The sequence below is a fragment of the Balaenoptera ricei genome, chromosome 20, assembly GCF_028023285.1.
Source record: "Balaenoptera ricei isolate mBalRic1 chromosome 20, mBalRic1.hap2, whole genome shotgun sequence".
In the NCBI taxonomy this organism is placed as follows: domain Eukaryota; kingdom Metazoa; phylum Chordata; class Mammalia; order Artiodactyla; family Balaenopteridae; genus Balaenoptera; species Balaenoptera ricei.
This window is the reverse complement of record NC_082658.1, coordinates 48,328,178-48,343,250: the sequence shown is the minus strand read 5'-3', so window position 1 is coordinate 48,343,250 and position 15,073 is coordinate 48,328,178. Positions and strand designations below refer to the sequence as shown.

At 52.9% G+C, this 15,073-nt stretch overlaps 1 protein-coding gene across 11 annotated transcripts in view; it reads left to right on the top strand.

Annotated features, from left to right (window-relative positions):
• MYO18A (myosin XVIIIA) overlaps positions 1 to 15,073 on the top strand; it is a 95,474-nt gene that overhangs the window by 9,284 nt on the left and 71,117 nt on the right. For all 11 annotated transcript variants that reach the window (XM_059908155.1, XM_059908154.1, XM_059908153.1 and 8 more), the window contains exon 2: positions 2,028 to 3,106. In XM_059908155.1, the coding sequence (XP_059764138.1) occupies positions 2,108 to 3,106 (999 nt within the window). In that variant the 5' untranslated portion in view covers positions 2,028 to 2,107. The remainder of the gene's footprint in view (positions 1 to 2,027; positions 3,107 to 15,073) is intronic.

Here is a 15,073-nt window from a genome sequence, read left to right as displayed (position 1 = left end):
GGGGAAAGCAGTTAGCCAGTACCCCGGGGCCCTTGGGCGCTTCTGGCCTTGATGCCTTCCTAGGCATTGTACCTGGGTTGGGGGTCCTTCTCAGTAGAATTGGGGGGCCTGGAAGGCCCTGCTTGGTTGTGGCAGTGGGGTACACAGAGAGGAAAGGCCTCTCCAGGGCTTGGCAAGAGCTCGCTGCTGCAAGGGGTAAGCTTGTAGGTCTTGTGTCTAGAACTCAGAGTGGGAGGCCTTCATGGAGAAAGAAAAAAGTACATTTAATTTCTAATTAGGTGGTACAGCCTCCTTCTTGTTCCCTGCTGGTTAGAACAAGGAAGGCTCTCTCAACTCCACCCCACCAGGTTTTTCTCCATCCTGTCCCCAGATGGGTGTGCCTAGGGGTGGGAGTAGGTTGGCGCCCTAGGCCATAAGCCCTGGAGCTGGGGTTTTCTCTCAGGCTGCCACGACTTTCTTCCTGAGGCTATATTTAGATGTTGGTCTGGGGAAAAGGATGTGAGTTTTTCAGGATCCTGTTTATCCAGCAGACCCCACGCCCACCCCCACCTTGCAGCTGTCTGTCCTCTATTCAGTCTGGAACTTCCCCTTACCTCCCTCCCTGCTTCACTTTGGGCACCCAGGCCCTAGAAAGAAAACAACATTTGCCGTTGAATCCTGCGGTCACCGCCTACTAGCTGTGTGACAACTAACATACACTTAATTTTCTGAGCCCTGTTTTCTCATTTGTAAAGTCGAGATAATGATACCTACCTTGCAGGGATGCTGTGAGGTTCAAATGAGATAGTGTGTGTAAAGTGCCTGGCATTATGCCTGGCGAGTGGCAGTCATTAAATAAGTGTTGGTTCTTTGAGATCTTCTGTCAGGCAGTGGCTAAGGCTGCTGCTCTAGGGATAGCAGGTTTAGGAAAGAGCCCAGTAGCATGTGATGCCTATTGCCTTAATGGACATTGGCTATGGGGAGGTGATGGTGCACAGAGTCCATTTCCTTTTTCCTTTGTGATTGAATCTTTTTTTTTTAATATTTATTTATCTATCTATTTTATTTTTGGCTGTGTTGGGTCTTAGTTGTGTCATGTGGGCTCAGTAGTTGCGGCACACGGGCTTAGTTGCCCTGCAGCATGTGTGATCTTAGTTCACCGACAGAACCCGTGTCCCCTGCATTGGAAGGTGGATTCTATTTTTTTTAATTTTTAAAAAAAATTTATTTATTTAATTTATTTAATTTTGGCTGTGTTGGGTCTTCGTTGCTGTGCGCGGGCTTTTCTTCTCTAGTTGCAGTGAGCGCGGGCTACTCTTCGTTGTGGTGCGTGGGCTTCTCATTGTGGTGGCTTCTCTTTTTTTTTTTTTAAATATTTTTATTTACTTATTTGGTTGCACCTGGTCTTAGTTGTGGCAGGCAGGCTCCTTTGTTGCGGCTCGCGCGGTGGCTTCTCTTGTTGTGGAGCACGGGCTCTAGGCGTGCGGGCTTCAGTAGTTGTGTCAGTAGTTGTGGCTCGCGGGCTCTAGAGCGCAGGCTCAGTCGTTGTGGCGCACGGGCTTGGTTGCTCCGCGGCACGTGAGATCTTCCCAGACCAGGGCTCGAACCCGTGTCCCCTGCATTGGCAGGTGGATTCTTAACCACTGGACCACCAGGGAAGTCCCTTGCGTTTGAATCTTAAGTCAGGTCCCAAATTGGCTTGATGGCATCCTCTAACCAGGAGGTTAGATCTCCCAGATGCCACCACCATGCACACCTAAGCCTGGGTCTTTCAGGGATTACAGGAAACGACAGACTTTGGAGTCTGGGCTTTTATAAACTGATCTAAACCTCGTTTCCGTATTTGTAAAATGGGGATAATGACAGACCTACCCGTAGCAGTGTTGTGAGGATTACCTTAATTGAGACAGTACTGTTTAAAACAGAACACCTGGCACATAACTGGCACTCAGTGAGGGAAAGCTGTGCTCATTAGTTGGCCGTGTCGGGATTGGAGACACAGAAAGAGGCTCTGCTCGAATAACCTTTCTCTCTGTTTCTGTTTGCAGCAGCAAGGTGGGGCACAAAGGCCCTGTGCTGAGCACCCGTAATCCTCTGGGGGTGCCACCCCTAAAAACAGCACCCCACCATGTTTAACCTAATGAAGAAAGACAAGGACAAGGATGGCACGCGGAAGGAGAAGAAGGAGAAAAAGGAGAAGAAGGAGCGGATGTCAGCAGCGGAGCTGCGAAGCCTGGAAGAGATGAGCCTGAGGCGTGGCTTCTTCAACCTGAACCGCTCCTCCAAGCGTGACTCGAAGACACGCTTGGAAATCTCCAACCCCATCCCCATCAAGGTGGCCAGCGGCTCCGACCTGCACCTGACTGACATCGACTCCGACAGCAACAGGGGCAGTGTCATCCTGGACTCGGGCCACCTGAGCACAGCCAGCTCCAGCGATGACCTCAAGGGTGAGGAAGGCAGCTTACGGGGCTCGGTGCTGCAGCGGGCAGCCAAGTTCGGCTCCCTGGCCAAGCAGAACTCGCAGATGATTGTCAAGCGCTTCTCCTTCTCCCAGCGCAGCCGGGATGAGAGCGCCTCAGAAACCTCCACCCCCTCAGAGCACTCTGCCGCCCCGTCTCCACAGGTGGAGGTGAGGACCCTAGAGGGACAGCTGATGCAGCATCCCGGCGCAGGCATCCCTCGACCAGGACCTCGGTCCCGAGCCCCTGAGCTGGTGACTAAAAGGTTCCCGGCTGACCTGCGCTTGCCCCCCGTGGTGCCCCCGCTACCCCCTGCCCTCCGGGAACTGGAACTGCAGCGACGGCCCACGGGGGACTTTGGCTTCTCCCTGCGACGCACAACCATGCTGGATCGGGGCCCCGAGGGTCAGGTCTATCGGAGGGTGGTTCACTTCGCTGAGCCCGGCGCGGGCACCAAGGACCTGGCGCTGGGGCTGGTGCCAGGTGATCGTCTGGTGGAGATTAATGGGCACAACGTGGAGAGCAAGTCCAGGGATGAGATTGTGGAGATGATCCGGCAGTCTGGGGACAGCGTGCGGCTCAAGGTGCAGCCCATCCCGGAGCTCAGCGAGCTGAGTCGGAGCTGGCTGCGGAGCGGCGAGGGACCCCGCAGGGAGCCAGCCCATGTGAGTGTCTGCCTGGGCAGCCGGGGGTAAGCAGGAACTGGGGATGTTGGCATCTCCTGCGACTATACCTGGGTGGATGATGGGGGTACCCAAGAGCTACCGTCAGAGCCTAGCGAGTGTGTGACTGGTGAAGCCGTGCCACTCCTTGGGCTCCGGGACAACTTACCTGGCCTGTGGGGAGGAGTGACCTCAGAAGGTGTGATACACAGTGATACAAGCTTTATGATACCCTGGTGGGCTAATATGTCCTGAGCCCTCAATTGGGGCATGGGGGCTAACATGTGCCACTTCCAGATATGAGAGACACTCTGGGCTACTACTAGTCCAGACTGGTATCTGGACTAAAATATAGGATTTCCATTATTTAGATATTGGAGGTGAAAAAAGATAAATTATTTTAAATCAGGGCTCACATTTGGTAGCTCCTGGGGAGATGACCTCAGGCCTCCCTGAGTGACTGAGGAGCTGAATACCAGGTAAGGTTGCAGAGATAATCAGTGGCCAGATCATGGAAGACCTTGTAAATAATGGTAGGAGTTCAGATTTTATCCCAGTGACCATTGTAGGGTGTTCAGCAGGGGAGTGACTGGATCTGATTTATAAAGATCACTCGGGCTCCAAGAGTCTTTATTATCTCTTGGAAGAAGAAAAAGCACGGCCCTGGAAAGGCAAAAGGGATCAAGCCTACAGAGATAGTATGACCTGACTATCCCTGAGATCCCAGCTCTTATCCTGCCCACACAAAACAGCAGTGGAAAGGGGTGACATAGGAGCAGAAGAGATTGAGATTAGGTGTATGAGCAGGTCTCTAAGGGGATGGAGATCTCTAACCCCAGGGGACTTCTGATAGGGTGGCTGCATATCCGTTTGGAATGTTCTGCCTAGAGACAGTCCAGGAGGGACGAGTTGGCCTCTAGCCATCCCTTTCTCCTGGCTGTGGGTTTTAGGATCGTTCGGATCTGGTCCCTGCAGCCTGACCACCGCATAGCCTGGCCAGGACCTTTCAGCACTAAGTGACCGGCCAGATGTGTCAAAGTCAGAAGTGGGAGGAAATGCTAAGGAAGCAAGCAGAGTCCTGGTCCTAGCTTTCTCCTGGGGAGGGGAAGTGGAAGCTCAGATGGCTGTTCAGCCTGGCAGCATCTCGGGCCAGGGGGGCCTGGGAGCGGCAGGGTTAGGCTCTGGCAGGAAGCACTGGAGTTGGGTTCCCGACCTTCCTTTACCCTGGGGCTGGTGGAGTCAGGCAGCTTTGCTAGTCAGGAAAGGGTAGTGAGCGGAAGAGGGCCTGTCGTGGAATCCGGGGGAGGACCTGGACTCATTTATTCCGGAAACACACATCAGGCACCTACTATGTGTTAGCCATCAGGCTAGACTGAACTCAGGGAACTGCAACTTAGAGGGAGTATTCTTTATTTCAGAACCAAAAATCATACCATGTTGCCATGTCTGTCTGCTTTCTACCAGGCTAACATTGCTTTTAACAGATGGAACTGTCTTCTTCTTAAAGAATGAATCTCCCCTGGGGGATTGTTGCCAGCTCCCTGTTGAACCACAGCACAGGCCTCTGTGGGGCCCTGGGCCTGGCATCTCAGATGCTGTTTAGTTTTGTCTTTATAGCACAGGGATCAGCCTGGTATCTCATATTTCCCAGCCACTCTCCCTTCCCAACTAGCTGCTGCTACCTCATCCCTGGGGAAGTGGATGGCTTAGCTTTGGAGGCCCTGGTGGATTCCACATTACAGCAGGTATCCCTGAAATGCTGGCTTGTTCTCATCCCTGTGGGGCAAACCCAGCTGGTGCCCAGAGGACGTCTTCGTCCACCTGAGGGATCGGGCAGGGGACGTAGTAGAAAGCCCCGTCCTCATGAGTCTCCTAGAGCCCTCCGACAGGTTAAGAGAAGCCCTGTATCTTTTCCCACCTGCGTAGGTGGTGGGGACTCAGGCTACAGCAGAGGGGAGTGGAGTGAGCCCAGCATTCCAGCTTCCTGGGACAGACCCTGGAGCTGGTGTGGGAGTGCTACAGCCTCTTCTGCAGCTCTCATCCTCTATCTCCTCCTCTTCCTCCCACTCCTACTCCTGCTCCTTTTCTTGGCAGCAGTTCTAATCCCAGTTCCATGCCAAGAAAAGAGTCTTCCCGCCTCCTCCAGGCTGCTGGGTGGGGTACCCTGACAACTCCAGCCCCACGGGTACAGCTCCTGGCGGCCACCCTGCCCATCAGGCCATCCATCAACTGTGTCCACACGTTGCCTGTCCCCAGGGAGCTCTGAGGGAGCTGGCTAGCCATCTGTTCTCTTTCCGCACACAGATGGGGGCCAGGCCCCATGGCTTTTTCCATGGCCTCTTCAGAAGGCCCCAGGGAGAGAAAGCCCCTTGGGTTTCCTTCTCACGTGGTGTGTGTCCAGAATGCTTGGCTCACACCTTCTTCATGTATCCCTGTAGCTGCTAGACAGGGTTCCACTGGGAGCAGGGGTGAGCTACGGTAGTAAGATAGACTTGGGGCCTGATAGGAACCACTCAGCTGGCCTGAGAGAAGCAACTCTTCTGCGTCTTTTCTTCCGCTCACCTATCTATTAAACAAACATTTGTTGAGCACTTTCTGTGTGCTAGGTCCTGGGGTCCAGCAGTGAGCAGCACATAACCCCAGCCCCAAGGAACTCATAGTGTGGTGAGAGGGATGGTCAAGTGGCAGACAAGGACAATGCTATTTGAGAAGCTCAGTGACAGGGGACACGGCCCTAGGGAGCACAGAAGAGGGACTTTTAGTACAGCCTTGGGAATGAGTCAGGGAGGACTGACATCTGGGTAGGAGATGAGTGTCAGGGAGGCAAGAGGAGGAAGAGGAAGCCTGTAAGACACATGTCAAGGTCTAGAGGTTGGAGAGAATGACACATCTGGGGAATAAGACTGGGGGATAGTGTGGGGACATTATTGAGAGAAGCAGCAGGAGACGCAAGCAAGCAGGGGCAGGTCATGAAGGCCCTTGTGAGTCACGCTAGGGAATGTGAACTTTAACCCAAGGGCAATGAAGCAATTTAATTAGGGAGTGATGGGAACAGGTTTTCGAAAATCTCTGACTGCTTATGGAGAATGCTTTCAGGTGTAGCAAGGATAGCTGTGGGGAGAATAGTGAGGGAGCTGTTGTAATCTCAGTAGGATGGATGGAGGCCTGAATTTGGGTAGAAGCAGTGGAGGTGGAGAGATGTATCAGACGGGAGCAACTGAGGTAGGCTCTGTTGTCTTTTTTTTTTTTTTTTTTTAATTTTTATTTATTTATTTATTATTTTTGGCTGTGTTGGGTCTTCGTTTCTGTGCGAGGGCTTTCTCTAGTTGCGGCGAGTGGGGGCCACTCTTCATCGCGGTGCGCGGGCCTCTCACTGTCGCGGCCTCTCTTGTTGCGGAGCACAAGCTCCAGACGCGCAGCCTCAGTAGTTGTGGCTCACGGACCCAGTTGCTCCACAGCATGTGGGATCTTCCCAGACCAGGGCTCGAACCCGTGTCCCCTGCATTGGCAGGCAGATTCTCAACCACTGCGCCACCAGGGAAGCCCCGACTGTTGTCTTTTTTATTTCAGTTTTTTTTAAATTAAAATATAGTTGATTTACAATGTTGTGTTACTTTCTGGTGTACAGCAAAGTGATTCAGATTTATATATGTATATAAAATATATATTTTTTTCAGATTCTTTTCCATTATAGTTCATTACAAGATATTGAATATAGTTCCTTGTGCTATATAGTAGGACCTTGTTGTTTATCTATTTTATATATAGTAGTTTGTATCTGCTAATCCCAAACTCCTAATTTATCCTTCTCCCTCCCTTTCTCCTTTGGTAACCATAAGTTTGTTTTCTATGTCTGTGAATCTATTTCTGTTCTTTTTAAAAAATTAATTAATTAATTAATTAATATTATTATTATTTTTTTTGGCTGTGTTGGGTCTTTGTTGTTGCGCACGGGCTTTCTCTAGTTGTGGCGAGCGGGGGCTACTCTTCGTTGCGGTGCGCCAGCTTCTCATTGAGGTGGCTTCTCTTGTGGAGCATGGGCTCTAGGTGCACGGGCTTCAGTAGTTGTGGCACATGGGCTCTGTAGTTGTGGCTCACGGGCTCTACAGCACAGGCTCAGTAGTTGTGGTACACAGCTTAGTTGCTCCGCGGCATGTGAGATCTTCCCAGACCAGGGCTCGAACCCGTGTCCCCTGCATTGGCAGATTCTTAACCACTGTGCCACCAGGGAAGTCCCAGTTTCTGTTCTGTAAATAAGTTCATTTGTATCATTTTTTTATATTCCACATATAAGTGATAGCATAGGATATTTGTCTTTCTCTGACTTACTTCACTTAGTATGATAATCTCTGGGTCCATCCATGTTGCTGCAAATGGCATTATTTCATTCTTTTTTATGGCTGAGTAATATTCCATTGTGTATATATACCACATCTTCTTTATCCATTCATCTGTCCAGGTCTTGGCTATTGCAAATAGTGCTGCTATGAACATTGGGGTGCATTGTAGTCTTGTTGATTGGTTGGTGTGGGAGAAGGAAGAGAAGAGGGGTCAAGCGTGACTGCCAGGTTTAGGAGAAGATGCTACATTCTTTCCTTGGCTCCTCAGGGAAAATGTTCTAGGGACATCTGTTTTGGGATCAATTACCCTTAAGTTTTCTAAAGGCAAAGAGTTCCTTGAGTTGGCGAGATTGAGGCAGGTGTTGGTAACGATGAGGATCTTAAAACCCCAGTTGGTTCAGAATTCCTTCCTCCAGGTCCATGAGTCTGAGTGGGAAAGTCAATAACCATTAAGAAGGGGTAGAAGCCTGGCCGGGACTAGGACCTGGGAGAGGGGAGAGAGGTCCCTTCTGTTTGTATCCTCAGTGGGCCCTTCACGGGGGACAAATGTGTTGTCTGGGAATGTAAGATGTTTCTGCTGAGCTCAGAAAAGCCCAGCTGGCTAAACCCTGGCCGATGTGGTTGTCCCTCTGCCACCAAGAGCCAGAGGAGCTGGCCTGCATGGGAGCCGTACCTAGAAAGCACTGCTCCCCTGAGCTTCTGAGGATGTGGTGGGAGGGGAGAGATGGGGGTTTAAAGGAAGGCCTACCACTCCCTCCCAGTCAAGGCTAGTTTCCTGAGCTGTCAGGCATTTGCCCGAGATCCGTGGTACACTTTCTTCTGTTGGACCTTGGGGTTTGTACTCAAAGGCTATAGGGGGCTTCCCTGGTGGCGCAGTGGTTAAGAATCCACCTGCCAATTCAGGGGACATGGTTTCGAGCCCTGGTCCGGGAAGATGCCACATGCCGCGGAGCAACTAAGCCCATGCGCCACGACTACTGAGCCTGCACTCTAGAGCCTGCGAGCCACAACAACTGAAGCCCGCACACCTAGAGCCTGTGCTCCGCAACAAGAGAAGCCCCCACTGGACGCAACTAGAGAAAGGCTGTGCCTAGCAACAAAGACCCAACTCAGCCGTAAATAAATAAATAGATAAATAAACAAACAAACAAAGGCTATAGGGCTGTCAGGTTCCTTAAGAGGTCGTCGTGTCCATCTAAACCACATCCACACTCCAGAATTGGGAAGAGAGCATGTTATAGTGTAAAGAGCGTAGACTTTGGAGTCAGAAAGACCTGTGTTTGAGTTTTACTAAAGTTACCAAACTTTGTGAGCCTCAGTTTACTCACTCCCTTAAACACTGAATGAAGTGTGCTTAAGAACCGGCACTGTACCAGGCACAGGGGGATTAAATAAATAAAATATAATCTTTCCTTGAGGAAGCATAGACCTAAGTGAAGAAATGCAACCAAGCACCATAACTGCTATCACAGAGGTCTGCACAGCTATGCAATGGGGTGAGAAGGAGGAAGTGGCCAGTTGTGCTAGGGAGAAAAGGGGTGGCCATTAGGAGAGGCCTCTGAGGCGAAGTGACCCGTGACCTCTATAAACCGGCTCTATTCTATCCTCCCAGAATTGAGAGGACTAAATCAGAGAAGGATGCACACCCAACTAACTACAGTTTTCTCTCAGAAAGAGAATAAGATTGGAGCTCAAGGGAGACTTGTTTTTTATTCTGTATACCATGCTTTGTGGGCCTTTATTTAAGATAAACATGTTTGTGTATTAGATGATGTCACTTATATAGACTTTAGCCGGTAGTAAATGCTTAGGAAGATTAGTACCCTTCCCTCTGCCCAGTCTCTAATGCCATCCAAGAAAGGTAATTTTGCAGCCTCTTTAATTAATCCGTCCTAGTGCTCTCCCATTCTTGCCCCTGGTGAGGTTTTCTTTCCAACGGGACGCCTAACGCTTTTGTCCAAACTCTTTCTCTGTAGCTCTGTCAAAAACAGCCAGCTGGCGGGAAAGATGGGACGCTGGATGCTCTCTTTCTTTTTCCAGCTTTTTTTCAGGGTTGCCTGCATCTGGGAGAAGGCAGGGGCCCCCTTGCTGCAGTGGAAGGCCCTAGTCCCCTGGGCGGAAACGGTATGAGCCTCACCAACCTTGTCCCCAGGGTCCCTGGGTGCTGTCAGGAGTGGGGCCTGCAAGATTCCAAGGGGAGACTTGAAATTGTGCTGCTTCCAGGCCTTGCCAGGCCAGCTTCTGGGCAGTGGGCTTCCCACTGGCTTCTGGTGGTGGAGAAGTTGGGTACTGCCTGAGTTCAGGGTTCTAGAATTCTCTGTTCCTAATGTTACTCCAGGAATTTTTTACTTCATTTTGCGCCAAAGCTTCTGGCACCTCTGGCATCAGAGTCTCACCATGTGAGAGCCCTGGTTTGGGGGCTCAGAGTGGAACCCAAACTATGTCGTTTTGGTAATGAGAGGCGGGTGGGTAGGTGTCAAGGGTGTGAGAACTGGTGGGTGAAAGGTCTTTGGGAGCATTTTGGGGGGTTGTCTGTCCTGGATTAGTGGGGTACATGGGACCAGCAGGATAGTGTGGTAGACTAGGTCACTTCTATTCTGCTAGGTCTCCCTTTTGTCTTCAGAGGACCATTCTGCTTTTTTCCCAGTGAGATGCTAGATGAACTACAGTCCCAGAGTGCCCTGGCCACCCAGCCCGTGGGTGGTGGGCACAGTGCCCAGGCCGCACTGGACTGGGTGTGGGTACATGTCATGGTCATCGGTTGTTTGTGCAGGCACAGCTTGGAGTCCTGGTGCAGGGCAGAGCCTTGATTGAGGTAGCCTGCTCCGGCCCCTTCCAGCCCTGGCCAGAACTCCTCTGGCCCATCCTGACTCTCCCTGGCCACCTTGTCCTCCTCTCCCTTCTAATCTCTCTTATTTACATTGAAGTGGTTCTGGAAAATACCAGATATGCAAACACCCAGACTGGGGGTGGGTGAGGAGTGGGGTGAAGGGGGGCGTGTGTGGCGGGTGGGAACACAAGTATTTTAAAAATGCTGCAAATCTCTACAGCATTTCCCAGAAACCACAAGCACGCGTTCTGCCTGCCAGCAGGGCTCCCGCCACCCCGCTACACTAAGCTGCTGGATTCTCCTCACTGGAGCCTGGGGTGGAGAGCAGCATCGTGGGGCGGGGACTGGTGACCAGTTGGGGTGAGGGCTCCCCTGCTGCCTGGGCAGGCTGCCTGGCGCCTCCTTTGTCCGTCCGGGCAGCGGATACGGATGTGCCCCAGGCATCTGCAGCACTGTGGGCGCCCACCGTGCCAGACAGGCACTGCCAAGGAATGGAGTCTTCATGGCCCCCCACCTCTTGCTGTGCAGTTTGGGGGGTGCCCAGCCAACCCTAGAGTCCCGCGTGGTGCTTGGCAGCAGCTTCCGTTCTGTGAAATACAGGGGACAGTGTCAGCAAAGCTTATTTTTTCAGTTGTTGGCTCTAGTTTGGTTGGGAAACTATTTCCTTAGGCCTGGGTCACCACTCTGGCTCCCTTAATCTCCCGCCATATGTTCCTCAGAATCAGGGCATGGCTTTCTGCCCCAGCCTGGCTCAGCCCGGCCACTTTGCACAAACTCTGGGGCAGGGAAGAACGTGGGGTGTTTGCCCAGTGTTCTGTATGGCACCCAGTACAGTGCATAGCGTGTACGTGTTCCCTAAGTGGTATTTAATTGATCTGGTAAAGATTCAGCCGAACAGAAATGCCTTGAAGGAAGGGCATGAAAAATAGGAGCAAGAACAAAGATCATGGCTAGCGTTCACTCTGCTTTCATTAGACACTGTTCTAGATGTTTCACACATATTAACTCATTAAATTTTCCCAGCAACCCTTTGAAGTAGGTATTATAATAATCTCTGTTTGGCAGATGAGGAAACTGGTTTACAGAGAGGTTAAGGTTAAGGTTAAGTTGCCTACGGTTTCACGTTTATTAAGTGACTGGTCAGGATTTGAACTCAAGGTATCAGCTTCCTGCCCTTCACTATGGATAGGAGAGATAGATATCTATATATCCATATAGATAGCTATATAGGGCAGGGGAAGGCAGTCTCTGGATATCCTTATACGTCCACTGCCCAGCCCAGGCCTGGGCCTTCTGGTTCCCGCTGCCCTGTCACTAGAAGCCTCTTCTCCAGAAGGAAAGGGGAAGCAGCAGTGACTGGCCCCTCGCACTCTGTGGATGGCATGCTGCAGAAGGGTGTGACTGTTGCTCTCAGTCTCTCCAGAGGATTAGCCAGAGGAAGTGAGCCCAAGTGGCAGCAGGCGGGATGTAATCTTGTGGGAGCTGGGAGAGGTACTGGAAAGGCGGCTGAGGGAAGCCGCAGGAAGACAAGTGGCATCTGTCTTGTCAGCCTTCGGGTGTGGTCCCCCGAGGTGGGGGAGGGTTGTGCTTTTGCCCCTCGTCCATCTCCCCTGCTAGATCCTGGAGGCCAGGCACGTTGCCCCCTCACCTTTTTGGCCCTTACTGACATGCTGGTACTGACCTCTGTAGCATTTGGGGTAGCAAGATCCCCGGAATGTCCCCTCTGACCAAGAACATGTCCTCTTCTGTTGCACAGGGGTGAATGTGTTCTCTCCTAGTGGGCACTGTGGGACGAGGGTGAGGAGCACGGCCTGGCAGAGTGCCTGGCAGGTGGTGGGTGTGCAACGCAGAGTTCTCACTGGCTTCTACCATCAAGTCTCTGCTGTTCCTTTTGTCTGTCATGCTTTTCCCTGCCCACTCTCATGTCCTCATACATACGGGCCCCGGTTTGAATATCGTTTCCTGAGGGAAGCCTTCCCTGGTCCTCTCAGACCATGTCAGGTCTGCACCTCCTCCTTCTCCTTTATAGCTTTCATCAAGACTGTAATTAATTCGTTATCTTCTTATTTCTGCCGTACTGGAGCACCTGAGAGCAGTGGATATTTGTTGAAGGAAAGAAGATGGTTCTCTAGTCAGGAACTGGCTTCCCATTCTCTGTGTCCGGGTTCCCTTGTTTAGCTCAGTTTGGGTTCCTAGAACCCTCCCCGCTGACTGTCCTTGGTGACTTGTCTGCAGTGTGTTAGGACTTTGTTTCTTGTGTGCCTGGACCCTCGGCATCCCTCACACGAGTGGAGGGGAGATGGGCTCTAGACAGCCAGGAGCAGGGGCCTGGGGAGGAGGGTCCCTGGGACAGCCTGCCAAAGAAGGCACCAGGCATGGGTGAGAAGCAGATTCAGGGTCACATGGGGTCACACAGTGTCGGCCCAGGGGACCTTGGAGGAATGTGCCTGTCTTACTGGCTGCAGGTCTCTGAGGGGGTGGAATGTGGCCTGACAGGGCTCAGGGCGCCTTCTTTCCTTCTGCTTTCCCTGGGCTGCCTGTGTGCTGGAATGTCGGTAGGCTGGGAATTTTCACAGCAAGGATTTTTCCCAGTCAGAGCGACAGATTCCAGCTGGAGCCTAGGGACAGCTCCCGCAGGGGCAGGGGCTGCCGGAGAGGGCGGGGGCAGATGTGGGGCAGCCCCAGCTGCTCTGCTCTTGGGGCCTGGACTCGGTTCCCATCCTCTCTGGGAAATGCAAACATCTGTCTCCCCATTGGGCCAGGCCAGGGGGAGCCTGGGCTCTGGAGCTGCGGGGCTCAGGAGAGGCAGTGGGAGGCCTTGGGGACCAGAGACTCAACCTCAGTGAGGCGAGAACGTGGCTGGCCGTATCCCACAGGGCCTCACTTCCTCCAGACGGTAAGTGCGTCAGGAAGGGGTGCTGCCTCGGATTCCATCCTCAGGTGGGGCTGTGCCTGCCAGACCCAGGTTCTCGGGCCTGTAGGGGCCACCCAGCCTTGGCAGGAGGTAGCATCGCTGAGTTTGTCACCTGTATCCGTCCTCCACTCTGTGGGCCACACAGCACCTCCAGGGCCTGGTTCCCTCTCTTAGTGACCTTTCCAGCCCCTGTGCCCTCTGCCCTCTGAGCTCCATTCTGCTGGTTCCTCCCTCCAATTCCCATTTCTGCAAGGAGCTGACTCACTTCCTCCCTCCCTGCCCAACTTCTCTCACTGCCGGGCCCTAGGACAAGCGGGTACCCACAGGGAGGGAGGTTTCTCACAGGGCACTTTCTGGGCTCCCTTCTCTGGCAGCAGGACTGTGAGGCTGTCCCGGCTCTGGGCAGAAGAGGGCTGCAGGTGGGGTGGGCTGGGGAGGGGCGTGGCTCTGGGCTGCAGGGACCAGGTGCCAGTGTCCCCCAAGCCTTGGCACACTCGAGGCAGGATGTCAGGAAACCTTGAGGAGCACCTGCTCCCTGTCACCCTGTGGGCTTGGTTCTGTGGAAGAGAAAGGCTGAAGATGTCATCACTGTGATCTGGGAGCCTGTGCTTTCTCTAGAACAGAAGACATCTGCGAAAAGATAGATCTCAGCCCGGAGTGGCGTGGGCTGGAGGCCAAGCGGTGACGGCACTGTCAGGCAGCATGAGACGGTCATGACTCTGTGACACCCAGTTTCATGCCCAGCGCCATCCCATCAAGGGGAAAGTGTCTGGAGAGTCCGGTGGAGCCTTCCGGGGACAAGGCGAGGGGAGGGGTCTGATACAATGTCCTTGTTCCCGCTGGCGGCCTGCATCCTGTCCCTGCCCACCCCCAGGTCCCTCATCCGTGGGCTGGTTTGGTTGTGGAGCCACCTGCAGAAGCACTGGCTTCAGAGCAGTGAAAGGTTTCCTCCCTGGGTGGGCTGGCATCTTCTGTCTCACCTGGAGCGGTCCAGGCTGTGAGAGCCTGTGTGCCTGGCACTTCAGGCACAGGGGACCCAGCCTGTGCTGGGCCTGGCACAGCCTTGCATCCTCCTCTGCAGGCGGCCTAGGTTACCTAAAGGACACAGGCACAGGGTAAGTCTGAGGCCCCACTCACTTGGCCATGCATCAAGATCAATAGAGGCGAGAAGGAAACTGGGCGCACCGCCTGAGAAACCTGGGGGTATGGCTGTGGGCTGTCTGCCTGGAATCAAGTGGCCAGCAAGATCCTTATTCCCCTTAGGACTTGGCTTTGCCTGGAGGAGCCCCCATTTCTCTGGCAGCCTGCAGTGATCCTGATTCTGGCTTCAGGATTTCTGGACAATGACAGGAGTCTTTTGTTTAGATGAGGTTGGGGGCGGCAGGTGGGAATGAGGCCTAGGCTTGGAGAAGGTGAGGGGTACCAGCCTGAACACCTTGCTTGGTAAAAGGCCCTCACCTTCCGTCGTGGGAGGTGAACCACCCTGCCTAGTCACACGGATGCCTGTCTGCATTCCTCTCCCAGGGCTTCTTTATTGTTTCCTGCCCCCACCCATCATTTCTTGGCCCTGACCTGGGGAGAAGAACCAGGCTCTGTGACGGGACACCCAGCTTGGAAATGGCTTGGCACACGTACACACACACACACACACACAGCAGAATTTAGTCTGGGTTGTCCTTTTCACCCAGACCCTTCCAAAGCATTTCTGCCATCAGCTTCCAGCCCTTCTAACCAGCCCTCACCTTCTCTGTGCAGAGGAAGGCTGGCCACAAACCAGAGGACTTGGTTTCTGGGGCAGAAGAAGGCACAGCTTTCCTGTTTTTTATCGGGACCCTGGGTTCCCCACCCAGCCCCTGTGTCTTCCTTAGATCACTGGTTTTTTTGTG